Below are 14428 nucleotides of genomic sequence, written 5' to 3' on the forward strand. Positions count from 1 at the left end.
AATATAAATGGTCATTAACTCTCTCCCTGCCAGGTGCTTGCTGTGCCAGACAACATACAGAGTAGATCTAAGAAACCCCCCAAAACATAACATTTACAGCAGATAGTTACCTGACAGCCAGCACCATAGAGTGTATGACCTTGGGGGCAGGTAAGTGGTTAAACCCTATTAGTATTTTGTATTATTCAGCAGAAAAAGTTTTGCCTGAAACGTAGTTTTCTTCTTCTTTAACCCCGTAATTGTTGTAACGACCGACAAACAATTATTTTTTGTTTAAAGGCAGTTATACAGCTATGATTTAGCAGCTCTGGATCTGAACAGAAATGAGAGGGACCCCCGCTTCTGGCTTCTGCTGTCTCAGACACTCGCAGAGAAGAGCCATTAGCAGAGACAATATTCAGTCCAGACAGACATCTTGCAAATGGTCTCTTGAAACTGCCCCCATGGCGCTAATGCCTACCCAGATGGTCAGGCAATAAAGTGCCAGATCCGTGCTGTTATGGTGGCCTTTAATTTGTCTGCCTGCAGCACACAGAGGGATCTTTTGTGTTAGGAGAAACTCCTCATTGGTCGGGGCAAGTCTGCAGTTTGTTACAAGGGTGTGTTCAGAGAAATATTATTTTATTATCCTCTATAAAGTTCTCACACAAACACACAGCAACCTCTTTTAACACTTCTTTGTGCAACCCTGTCCCAATGGAGCTTACAATCTATTATCTCTATCACATTCGTACAACAGAGTCAATTTCATCAGGAGGCACTTACCTTGCCTATGTGTTTTAGAGTTTGGGGAACCGGGGTACCAGGAGGTACCCCACACCGACATGGGCATAGTGAATAGACCTGAATGATACTTGATACCACTATATAAGTAAATGGTGATGAACTGAGAAGCCCAGTGCTGCAGGGGAGCAACGCTAGCCTCCGAGCATGACATTTAACCTTTTTAGTATGATGCAGAGAGTAATATTTTGAGACAATTTGCAATTGGTCTTCATTTTTTTTTATGACTGTAGTTTTTTTAATTATGTCATTTTCAGTTTAGAATCTCTCCAGTCTGGCGTTTCAGCAGCTATAAGGTTGCTATAGTGGTTGCAAGTTAACTAAGCAACCAGGGAGTGGTTTGGATGAGAGGCCATTGAATGAATAAGAGAAGGGCTGAATAGTAAAGAAAGTTACAAACAATAACAATAAAACTGGAGCCTCACAGAGCAATAGTTTTTTTGACTGCCGGGGTCAGTGACCCCCATTTGAAAGCTAAAAAGATGCAGAAGGTGGCGGCACATAAGTCAAAAACTATAACATAAATAGTGAAGGCCAATTGAAAAGTTGCTTAGGTCATTCTATTACATACTAAAGGATAACCTAAAGGTTAACCACCCCTTTAAGCCACTCATAGCAGCTTTAAATGGTACTTGGATTGTCTGCCACTGACATCCAGCACAAACCAGTAGCAGTCATTTTTGTATGGAAATCTAAAGGGCTCTGTATGCTTTTTTGTTTGATGTAATGATATGTCATTTGGCCACCAAATATGTAGAATGGCAAGTATTCAGGCAACCGTGTGTGACTCACGGTTTGTCGTTCCTTATAGGGGCATCACAACATTAAAGGGGACCTGTCACCTTAAAAATAATTCCAACATCTTTTCTGTTGTGTTTGTCAAGTTAAATAAACTTCACTTATGCTATATATATATATATATATATATATATATATATATATATATATATATATATATATATATATATATATAAATATTGTTTTTTTAGTCTTGGAATTACACAATCACAGCAAACGGGCAGCTGCCATTTTGTGGACACTGTTAGTAAGGAAAGCTTTGTATCACCCCAAAATCTTGTGTATGTGCCAGAATGGGGGACCTGATGGCCATGCCCATGCACTGGCTACACAGATGGTAAGGAGGGAGAGGGAAAGTGAGTGCTGAATGGAAAGTGAGAGTAATAGGCATAGACACAGGGCCTTTATAATGGGTATGGATGTGTTAATAATAAAGAAATTTGTGTTTCATGTTGAATTTGAAAAGGACTTTTATTATACAGCAGAGTGACAGGTCCCCTTTAATGGTTTAATGTTTTTGACATAAAGTGAGTAAACCATTGTATGATGCATTTTTACCAGCATAGAAACATCTGCAACTAATGCACTGTATTGTGTCAAGGCTGAAATGTTGGCTTTTGGCTGTTTCATTGTGTGTGCAATTGGGTGCCACTTTGGGGTCTTCTTCAGATACATCCCAAGTCTCTACATGACGCCTGTTTGTTATGGACCAACAAGTTTTGTCTAGAGCAGTGATCCCCAACCAGTGTTTCTCAGTGACCCAGTGACTCAGATAAACCCAATAGGGCTGTTCTGCCCCCAATAAGGGGTAATTATATCTTAGTTGGGATCAAGTACAGGTACTGTTTTATTATTACAGAGAAAAGGGAATCATTTAACCATTAAATAAACCCAATAGGGCTGTTCTGCCCCCAATAAGGGGTAATTATATCTTAGTTGGGATCAAGTACAGGTACTGTTTTATTATTACAAAGAAAAGGGAATCATTTAACCATGAAATAAACCCAATAGGGCTGTTCTGCCCCAATAAGGGGTAATTATATCTTAGTTGGGACCAAGTACAGGTACTGTTTAATTATTATTACAGACGAAAAGGGAATCATTTTCAAAAATTAGAATTATTTGCATATAATAGTCTATGGGAAACGGCCTTTCCGTAATTTGGAACTTTCTGGATAATGGATCCCATACCTGTATGTTTATTGTATCACCTTCCTTCCTTATGATGATCTTTGTATTATTGGCTCAATGTGGACTCAGCGGTTCTTGTGGAAACAGAGACTGTATCTCTTCCACACCCTCCCCCCCCCCCCCCCTCAGCAGCATATAGAATATAATGTTAATGATTTCAAGGACAAGTTAAGTTAAAGCAACCCTCTCTCTGGTGCACAGCGCAGTTTATCACCAAATAAAAGACCTACATGCAAATCCTTATTCTGCATTTGCAATTACCATTGATTAGCTGAGTTAGTTTAATCAAAGATGCTAAGCTCTGTATAAACAGCCCCCTCCCATCAACCTTTCTGGAGTAGTCTTTATGCAGTGTGCTTATCTGCATATATGTAATCAAATTATTTACCTTGCAAGGGCCGAACATGGAGTAGCTTTAGTTTCTCTGTTTAACCTTTAAGTTTGCCTCCTTGGTGCAATTGCTAGAGGAGAAGGCAGTTACCCTCCCCAGTTTAACCCCTTCTATAATGATTTCCTTTTTTCTTAACCCAGGTCAGACTCTTTCAGGTTCTCTCGACATTTGTTCCGGCCCGTCTTGGCTCATAATTGTGTTTCAGATATATGAAAACATTGCTGTATCAGCCATAGTTCCAGGAATATCTAGAACATTTTACCCGAAATGACCTTAAAGCGCTTCTCCTGCTGCCCATAGAGGAGCGGAAAAGAAATAGTAATACTGAGAACTGTATATCCTGCCCCTAAGTGGGTATGGGTTACAGCTCTTACAGAAGGTAATATAAAATACTGTCATTGGAGATACCTATGTTATAGAATGGTCTGTTCTCGGCAGCTTTGCCATTGGTCCTGTTTTAAATCGGTGTTTCAAACTATCACTGTGAGTCTTGATTTGTTTTCCAGTAACATTTTATTCCTTATCTTTGTATTCATTCCTTCCATTCTCTTATCCAAACCACTGCAAGGTTGTTATGGTAATTTGGACCCTAGCAACCAGATATCTGCTTAAATGTCAAACTTTTGTAATAATGTGGTGGGGTTAATAGATTAAGCAGTGATTTATAAACACACCAATGTCCTTAGTCCCTGCATTTTGAATTTCTCTTGGGATTGGGATAGGAGCAGCACTTGGCATTTGTAGAGGTTGATGCAGTAAGGGGGAGACATTTCTGCAGTGTCCCTATGGCTACGGGGGCCATTGAGCCACAGTTCTAAGCTGCCCGGCACCCCAAGATAATGCTGCTTTCTCATGTAAACCGTACATTTAGCTAGCTATTGTTTGGTCCTAGTAACTTGCTTCATCGCTTTACAGGGATTGATCCTCATTGAGTCAGTCTGAGACCCAATAGGGAGAATGTACAAACTACTTGCAGATAGCTATTAAAGCCAGAGCCCCAACTCTGCAAAACATCATTGTTAACCACTGAGCCACAGTTCTGCCCTATAAATATCTATCACACTATGTTCATTTACAGCCAGATGTGCGGATAGCTATGTGTAGCACAGGAATTTGGTATAAAACTAAATAATGCAGTTAATTATGGGCCTGTCTACTAAAGGGGTGGTTTTACCTTTAAGTTAACGTTTAGTATGTTATAGAATACCCTATCCCTAGCAACCTTGCAATTGGTTTTCACTATTTATTTTTTATAGTTTTTTTTTTATTTGCCTTCATCTGACGCTTTCCAGCTTACAAATGGAGGTCACTGACCCCGGCAGCCAAAAACTATTACTCTGTGAGGCTCCAGTTTTATTGTTATTGTTACTTTTTATTACTTATATTTCTACTATTCACATTCCTATCTCTTGTTTAAACTGCTGCCTGGTTGCTAGGGTAAATAAGACCCTAGCAACTAGCTGCAAAAATACCAAATGGAGAGCTGCTGAACAAAAAGCTATGTAACTGAAAAACAATACAAAAATGAAGACCAGTTGCAAATTGTCTTAGAATATCAATGTCTACATCATATAAAAAGTTACTGTATATACTCGAGTATAAGCCTAGTTTTTCAGCACCCAAAATGTGCTGAAAAAGTCGCCCTCGGCTTATACTCTAGTTGGGTGCTATGGGTCCCTCCAGACTAGCACCCTCTGTCCTTTGTGTGCAAATTAGGCCCCCCACAACCAGACCCTCCAGTGCCCTGGCCCACTCCCAAATGCATCTTCATCTACCATCCTCACCTGTCCCATTCTGCACTTGTCATTGCACTTTATATTCTATATAAACCATAATTTTGAAGGATTTTAACTCTTTGTGTTTTAGCTTGGTTGCTGATTGAACTAAGGGGGTAGTACTCTTAAGGTATCTTTGTTGATACCATATAGTTTCCCACCCTAGGCTTATACTCGAGTAAATAAGTTTTTCCAGCTTTCTTAGGTAAAATTAGGTACCTCGGCTTATATTCGGATCGGCTTATACTCGAGTATATACGGTAATTTTAAGGTGAACTACCCCTCTGTCTTGCCAATCCATGTTATATGCTGACATGCCAGGTATGGTTCATGTCCCATTGCTCAGGGCAGGGGTAACCTATCTATGTAAAAATGGTATATAGGTGCCTCTTGTTTCATTTATTGCCGTGTAGCCCCTAAAGCTGTGCTGAATGCTAAAGGCTCCATAGAGTTTATATGTTAGATTTTGGGCAAACGTTTCTAGTTATATAAGGGAATGCATGGTTTTCTGCTCTCATTTAGAGCATTCTATTGCATGCTTTAATTTCATTTGAAGGTTACCCCTGTAAATAGACAGTAACAAGTAAAGCTTGCCTTAAGGTCCACAGCATATTCGGCAGCTAATCGGCCCATGTATGTGCACTACCAACGGATATCTGGCCTGAAATCGGGCAGATCTCGATCGGGCAGGTTAGAAAATCTAGTCGGATCGGGGACCCCATCGCCTCGTTGATGCGGTACCTGGACCAACTTTGCCTATACCCGTCATTATAATTCAATTGTTTGGCCCCAGGGCCAAAAGATCGAATTAGCCTGGATTCTCCCGATATCGCCCACCCGTAGGTGGGGGATATCGGGAGAAGATCCTATCGCCAAGCGAGCGCATCTGCCAGTGTATGGGGACCTTTTAACGTTCCTGTAAGATTTTAGGTACATGTATTTTGGTTGGATGATTGTGACCAATACGTGCATAGCAATGTAGCATGAATATTGGCCTCTGTGTGGCCAGTCTGTGGGCCGGTTGGTTGGGTACCGTACAGAATGGTAGCCTTATGATTGATCTCAGGGATGGCGTCATACATTTGTGCAATCGCTTTCATACATGGTGTGTTGGCAAATGAAATACTCAAACCTAAGCAGTATCCATGGTACATATAATTAGCAACGGCGGAACTACCCTAGGTGGGGGGTGTGACTGCACTAGGGACCTGCTGGGGGGCCGTCGGTGCAGGGAAACTACCCATATAGCTTTCATTAGTAGTAAAGGCATGCTTGCATCTACAGCGCCAAGTTGTGCATGGTTACCTGAAGTTTGCCTGATGTGCATTGGGCAATATTTAAAGGGGCGGTTCACCTTTAAGTAAACTTTTTTTAGTATGTTATAGAATGGCCAATTCTAAGCAACTTGGTCAGAATTGTTTATTTTTTTTTATAGTTTAACTATTTGCCGCCTTCTAACTCTCTGCAGCTTTCAAATGGGGGGTCACTGACCCCGGCAGCCAAAAAACTATTGCTCTGTGAGGCTCCAGTTTTATTGTTATTGTTACTTTTTCTAACTTCATTTTCTATCCAGGCCCATTCCTAGTCACATACCAGCCTCTCATTCAAGCCACTCCCTGGTTTCTAAGGCAATTTGGACCCTAGCAACCAGATAGCTGCTGAAACCAATTATTAAAAATGAAGACCAGCTGCAAATTGTCTCAGAATATTACTCTCTATATTATGCTACAAGTTGACATGTTATTCCTCCACCCATTCCATGTTAAAAATACTGTGTGAGTGCGGTGTATGGGCAGGAAGCTGTTAGACGTATTCCAGACACAATGTAATGAGGTGTGTATATATATATATATATATTATATAAAATCAGCCCAGCTTTTCTCAAGGGATAGAAGTTCATTGTCTTGCACTACTTCATCAACTGTTTCTAATTATGTCAAGTTCAGTGGCTGCTTTTATTGGGAAACGTTCATCTTCCTTGTGAGACTGCACCACCCAGCAATCTCTAGTAGGTGCCAAGGCCACTCAGTCGGAGACACCCCTCTCTGTCGTGCCGTCTCACCCCGGGTTCAGTGACTCTTACACACACACAATTGCAGTAGGTGAGAGCGGAGAAGCCCAAAACATCCTTGAATGGAAAGCGTTGGCTCTAAAATGATTGTTTTATATTCACAGGCTGGGGTATTTAAAGCAACACCGTCAGCCGGCCAGGAATTATTATTCATACAGAGGAAAGCAAACCCTGCTCTGCTCACACCGTTTCATTAAAAACAGATTTCATTTAAAGAAGCAGTCCATGTTGAAATTAACTCTTCTATGGTACATAACAAGCTTGGAAGATGTAGAAGAGGAATAATGCAAAAACGGGGAAAAAAAAATAATAAAGACCAATTGCAAAGTTGCTGGAAATAGGACCTTCAATTATATACTCTGTAATAATAAAACAGTACCTGTACTTGATTCCAACTAAGATATAATTACCCCTTATTGGGGGCAGAACAGCCCTATTGGGTTTATTTCATGGTTAAATGATTCCCTTTTCTCTGTAATAATAAAACAGTACCTGTACTTGATCCCAACTAAGATATAATTACCCCTTATTGGGGGCAGAACAGCCCTATTGGGTTTATTTCATGGTTAAATGATTCCCTTTTCTCTGTAATAATAAAACAGTACCTGTACTTGATCCCAACTAAGATATAATTACCCCTTATTGGGGGCAGAACAGCCCTATTGGGTTTATTTCATGGTTAAATGATTCCCTTTTCTCTGTAATAATAAAACAGTACCTGTACTTGATCCCAACTAAGATATAATTACCCCTTATTGGGGGCAGAACAGCCCTATTGGGTTTATTTAATGGTTAAATGATTCCCTTTTCTCTGTAATAATAAAACAGTACCTGTACTTGATCCCAACTAAGATATAATTACCCCTTATTGGGGGCAAAATATTGGGTTTGTTTAACATTTTATTGATTTATAAGTAGACTTAAAGTATGAAGATCCAAATTACAGAAAGACCCCTTATCCGGAATACCCTGCTTCCGAGCATTCTGGGTAATAACTCCTATACCTTGTTATATCTTGTTACTTGTGAACATATTGTTTAATACTCAATGCCTCATTTTCTCAATGCAACTTATTCGGGGGGGGGGGTTTACAATGAGGACAGAGTGGGTGCAACCTGGTTGTAATGCCTTTCTGCTGTTCTCCCCCCATCTTGGCTGGTAAATACATCTGTTAGTAAATGTTTCCACTCATGAGGTCATTGACATTTTGCGTGATACTATAATTCAGTGTTTATAGACTCATTATCATTTTATGGGGCTATGGAAGTATGTGTCCTTTTAGCGGTAAATGGAACAGTTTAGTTGGTACTATTTTGGAAAAGAGTGGGTTACTCCCCAACGGTGGGCCAGACACTGCTAGAAAACTGTCATTTGGCCCATTAGTGCTGGAAGCTTGAATAAAGAATATACTGGGGCATATATTGTGTATATTTTGTGTACGGCTGCTGCTGGAGCCCCAGGTCGGGGTGCAAACCATGGAAGCCCATTGGACACTCATTTAGAATACATGTACAGGCAGGTCCTCAATAACTTTTCATATGTTTTAGAATGTCCTATTCTCTGCAGTTGGTCTTCATTATTTATTGTTATAGTTTTTGAAATATTTGCCTTAATCTACTACATCTTTTCAGCTTTGAAATGGGGGTCAGTGACCCCGGCAGGTAAACATATTTTGTTCCGTGAGGCTACAATTTTATTATTATATTTAGTTCCTCTCATATTCCGGTCACTCATTCACTCATAACCACTGCCTGGTTACGAATGTAAACAAGACCCTAGCAACCAGATAGCTGCTAAAATACCAAACTGCTGAAGAAAAAGTGAAATCACTTAAAAACCACAGGGAATATAAAATGAAAACCAATTGCAGATTGTCTCAGAATATTATTGTCTGTCATACTAGGAGTTAATTTAAGTGAGCCACCACTTTAATGGCTTTATTTGTGATTCTTATGCAAAATGAATGATGACCAGCGCTGTGTATTAAATTAGCCCTATATAAATAATAATATACACCCATACATAAAGTTGCCCCACTTGGGCCATTGCTGGCCATAGCTTTAGCCAGTAAATGGGCTTTACACAGGCCTCTCTAGCTTTGACTTACTGGGCCTTAAAAAAAAAATCTGCTATGGGAATAAAATATATTATGACACTTTGTGTATCAGAAACTGCCCCCTGATATCTCTAGTTCTACCCCCGGGTGTGTCCTTTGGTAATGGCAGAATAAGTCTTATTTTGTGGCTTAATCTTCACTTTATGCCCTAATATCTATACAGTAAGTAATGAGGTCATTTGTTGTGCGCACAGGAAATTCTTCTAATGCCAGTTTGCATCTCTTGCCTCGACATTTCCCATACTCTCTAATAACCCTATCCGTAACCCTATCTGTAAACCAAGTAGGTTTTATTTTTCTTTTTCACAAATGGCTGTGAATGTTGCCTACTCTGAAGCAAGCAGTAAAGCAGCTTCAACGTTTGTGTAAGGCATGCCTGTAATCTGCAACCTCATATACGATAGTAGGTTAAAGGGATACTGTCATGATGTTTATGGGGTACGTTTCATTTCTAAATAATATTGTTTACATAGCAAATAATTCCCTCTGTCACTTAACATTTTATTCTTGAACCAACAAATGTATTTGTAGCTGTAATGGTGTGTAGGCGCCATCTCAGTGCATTGTGCCTGAGTCTGAGCTTTCAGCCAGCGCTACACATTAGAACTGCTTTCAGCTAACCTATTGTTTCTCCTACTCCCATGTAACTGGAGGAGTCCCAAGCCGGACTTGGATTTCTTACTATTGAGTGCTATTCTGATACCTACTGGGAGCTGCTATCTTGCTCCCTTCCCATTGTCCTGCTGATTGGCTGCTGGGGGTGGGGGGGGGGGGGTATTACTCCAACTTGCAGCACAGCAGTAAAGTGTGAGTGAAGTTTATCAGAGATAGAAATCTAAAGGGCCCAAGCAAATGACTTGTAGTGGAACTGCCAAAATGACATCTTTGTTACTTACAGGCCAGCTTGCTTTGTGCTCTTTTTAAATTCATGTCTTTTGCCCTGTAGGAAACAATGAAATCTATTTTTAAATGGTTGTTCCTGTAGTTATAACCAAAAAAAAAACATTTTTTTTCCATTTTTTTTTTTTTTTATAACGTTCATACAGGTTTTGGTTACTTGACAGATAAGAGCTAGTTACATAATATCACCCAGGTCATGATTATTTGCAGGCAGAGAGTGAGCAGCCTGTCTGTATGTGGCAGTCTATAAAACTGCTGAGCGGTGGAGACTTGGCAGCGTCTCCTTTGTTTCTCCTCGGGATGCCAATTGGGCAGTGTCTAGCTTGGTACAACTCCTTTTCAATAATGGCCTTAGCTTGCCTCCTTAGTAGCTGCTTTTTATTTTATTTTTTTTTAATATATATTTAATTACCCAGTGTTTTTATATAATTACAGATTGTTATACAGGTATGGGATCCACTATCCAGAAGGCTTCTCTCCCCTAGACTCATTTTAATCAAATAATTCAGATTTTTAAAAATGATTTCCTTTTCTCTGTAATAATAAAACAGTACCTGTACTTGATCCCAACTAAGATATAATTACCCCTTATTGGGGGCAGAACAGCCCTATTGGGTTTATTTCATGGTTAAATGATTCCTTTTTCTCTGTAATAATAAAACAGTACCTGTACTTGATCCCAACTAAGATATAATTACCCCTTATTGGGGCAGAACAGCCCTATTGTGTTTATTTAATGGCTAAATGAATCCCTTTTCTCTGTAATAATAAAACAGTACCTGTACTTGATCCCAACTAAGATATAATTACCCCTTATTGGGGGCAGAACAGCCCTATTGGGTTTATTTCATGGTTAAATGATTCCCTTTTCTCTGTAATAATAAAACAGTACCTGTACTTGATCCCAACTAAGATATAATTACCCCTTATTGGGGGCAGAACAGCCCTATTGGGTTTATTTAATGGTTAAATGATTCCCCTTTCTCTGTAATAATAAAACAGTACCTGTACTTGATCCCAACTAAGATATAATTACCCCTTATTGGGGGCAGAACAGCCCTATTGGGTTTATTTAATGGTTAAATGATTCCCTTTTCTCTGTAATAATAAAACAGTACCTGTACTTGATCCCAACTAAGATATAATTACCCCTTATTGGGGGCAGAACAGCCCTATTGGGTTTATTTAATGGTTAAATGATTCCCTTTTCTCTGTAATAATAAAACAGTACCTGTACTTGATCCCAACTAAGATATAATTAACCCTTATTGGGGGCAGAACAGTCCTATTAGGGGTACTTAATGTTGTATTGACTTTTTAGTAGAATTAAGATATGGAGGTCCAAATTATGGAAAGAGCCCTTATCTGGAATACCCTTGGTCTTAGGCATTCTGGATAAAGGGTCCTACACCTGTATTTTACATGTAGTGAAGTAATTTACAAGTAATTTATACTATCAGAAAAATATATAACAGCGTTCCTTATACCTGTCTCAATTTTATTTATATTTTCACCCTTTTTTTCAGACAAGTGGATCAGAAACTGCCCTACAGCTGCGGCAGCAGTGGCAAAACATGTCCTCCATTTTGCCATTTACCCCGCCAGTTGTGAAGCGCCTGTTAGGATGGAAGAAGTCAGCAAGTGGCACCACTGGCGCGGGTGGCGGTGAGCAGAACGGACAGGAAGAAAAGTGGTGCGAAAAAGCGGTAAAAAGCTTGGTGAAAAAACTAAAGAAAACGGGACAATTAGATGAGCTTGAGAAAGCCATAACGACTCAGAACTGCAACACGAAATGCGTAACGATACCAAGGTAGAGTCTCGTTCAGATGCCCTGTCTGTTTGTGATTAGTGACCTTTTATGATAAAGAGAATTGGGCAGATTGTTGTTTTTTTTTTGTTGTGTGCCCCATCGTGCGAGAGACCAGACATTGTTGCTTCTACTCCGTCATTTTCATTTCCTGCAGTAAAAAGCTGCCTTTACCTAAATGTGTGTAACTGTGAGTAAAGGGGAAGTAAAATGGACTTTTAGGATGAAGTAGACACATTCTAAGACACACTTTCTTTTTAATAAAGTAAAAATACTTTTGTTTAGGGTATACACTATCTAGCAGTTAGGCTCCCTGACCCAGCAAAAGGCTTTTTGGTTGCCTGGGCCATCAAACCTAGCAACTGGATAACCATTTCTTTCTTCCTGCATACAAGAACAGTAAGATATTTTGCATTTTATCTTTGTAATGTATAACAGCCAATTGTGAAATGTTTTGGATTACATATGCACCATACTAAGTAATTTCAATGATGACCTTCCCCTTGGTCCCTTGTAATGTATTGTCAATATGCTAGTTCTATTTGTCCTACTTTAGGTCAAAGTTGATTTTTTTTTTTGATTATGGGTTGGAGCAGTTATTATTTCCTTGGTCAACACCTCAGTGGAACTTTCGTACAGAGATACATTCAAGCAGCAATCAAACAGCCCACTATACTGCACGGGTCAGGCTCTGTTTGGTGCCCCTGCGATGCTGCTCATGGTTTTATGTTCTGTCATTTGTGTTGGGGGCATTCGGGCACTAGGCAAGGCTTCGTGGGAAAAATGGAGAATGTGTCTTTCAGGTTGGTGGTTAGGTGGTATAGAATATTCTTACAGGTGCGAATTAAATGGCCAAAGGGAAAGCTTTTTGATCACAAACATTAATACGCCTTGGGTTCTTTTCTGTTGACATCAATGGGAAGATAGCTGGTAGCTCAGCATGGGTGATGGTTTGGAGCTTTCCATTGATGTCAGTGGGAAGTAGCTCAGTGTAAAAATGAAACTGGGCAAAAAAGACAGACTGCACACAATAAAAAAATGTCTTTAATATAGTTAGGCAAAAATGTTATCTATAAAGGCTGGAGTGGGAAGATGTTTAACATAATAGCCAGAACACTACTTCCTGCTTTCAGCTCTCTAAGCTGTTAGCAGTCCGTAACCAGTGACTTGAGGGGATGGGGGGGGATATGAGACATAACTGTCAGTTAGTTTGCATATGAATCTGACCTGCGTGCTCACAAACTAGCTGACAGTTATGTCCCATGTGGCCCCCCCCTAAAGTCACTGACTAACTAAGAGGTTAGAGAGCTGAAAGCAGGAAGTAGAGTTCTGGCTATTATGTTAGGCATCTGCCCACTCCAGCCTTTATAGATTACATTTTACTATATTACAAATGTTTTATTTTGCGCAGTCTGTCTGTTTTACCCAGTTTCTTCTTTTTTATGTTGAACTGTTCATTTAATGAGTGACTTACTGAGAAGATGGGCAAGTGTATCGCAAGCCTGTATATTGTAGCTCTGTTGTACTGGCAGACACAAACATGCTCTCTGTATACTCGTACTAACCTGAACCCGAAGGCCCTATGTTGAATCCCGAGGCCTTGTCTCTGTGTATTGTGATTAGTACTTCTTGGTCCCTTATAATATCCATCTAATGTACTGTAAGAGGACTTGCAAATATGCCGCGGCTTAAAGGACTAAGCAACCCAGAATATAATCTTTTGCTTAATAAAAGAAAACAAAATTCTAAGCAACTTTGCAATAAACATTTGTTACAATTTTGCTATGGTTTAGGACTTATTTGTATCTATAATTGCTATTAAAAGCAGTGTTTGCCCTTTTCTATTCCCTGCCCTGGGGGCTCTGGCATATGAAACAGTGTAACACAAGGCAGCAGCCTGACTGACAGACCCGACTCGCTGGGGGAGACTGACAGACCCGACTCGCTGGGGGAGACTGACAGACCCGACTCGCTGGGGGAGACTGACAGACCCGACTCGCTGGGGGAGACTGACAGACCCGACTCGCTGGGGGAGACTGACAGACCCGACTCGCTGGGGGAGACTGACAGACCCGACTCGCTGGGGGAGACTGACAGACCCGACTCGCTGGGGGAGACTGACAGACCCGACTCGCTGGGGAGACTGACAGACCCGACTCGCTGGGGAGACTGACAGACCCGACTCGCTGGGGGAGACTGACAGACCCGACTCGCTGGGGGAGACTGACAGACCCGACTCGCTGGGGGAGACTGACAGACCCGACTCGCTGGGGGAGACTGACAGACCCGACTCGCTGGGGGAGACTGACAGACCCGACTCGCTGGGGGAGACTGACAGACCCGACTCGCTGGGGGAGACTGACAGACCCGACTCGCTGGGGGAGACTGACAGACCCGACTCGCTGGGGGAGACTGACAGACCCGACTCGCTGGGGGAGACTTATGAAACCCTCATTTTTTGGTGTTGCTGGCCCTTTTTAAAGTTGGGGATCCAAATTGCAGGCAGACCTCTTATCTGTAAAACCACCTGGTATCAAGCATGCCAGAAGTCTGTTCTCCTCTGGGGCGTTTAGACTGCCGTCATACCTGGCTGATT

General features: G+C 40.8%; 1 protein-coding gene across 5 annotated transcripts in view; it reads left to right on the forward strand.

Moving 5' to 3' along the window:
- The window catches only part of smad2 (SMAD family member 2), a 36422-nt gene that overhangs the window by 4381 nt on the left and 17613 nt on the right, over window positions 1-14428 (forward strand). For all 5 annotated transcript variants that reach the window (XM_012960860.3, XM_031899043.1, XM_012960854.3 and 2 more), the window contains 1 exon segment: window positions 11552-11835. In XM_012960860.3, the coding sequence (XP_012816314.1) occupies window positions 11600-11835 (236 nt within the window). In that variant the 5' untranslated portion in view covers window positions 11552-11599.

The sequence above is a fragment of the Xenopus tropicalis genome, chromosome 1, assembly GCF_000004195.4.
Source record: "Xenopus tropicalis strain Nigerian chromosome 1, UCB_Xtro_10.0, whole genome shotgun sequence".
Lineage (NCBI taxonomy): Eukaryota > Metazoa > Chordata > Amphibia > Anura > Pipidae > Xenopus > Xenopus tropicalis.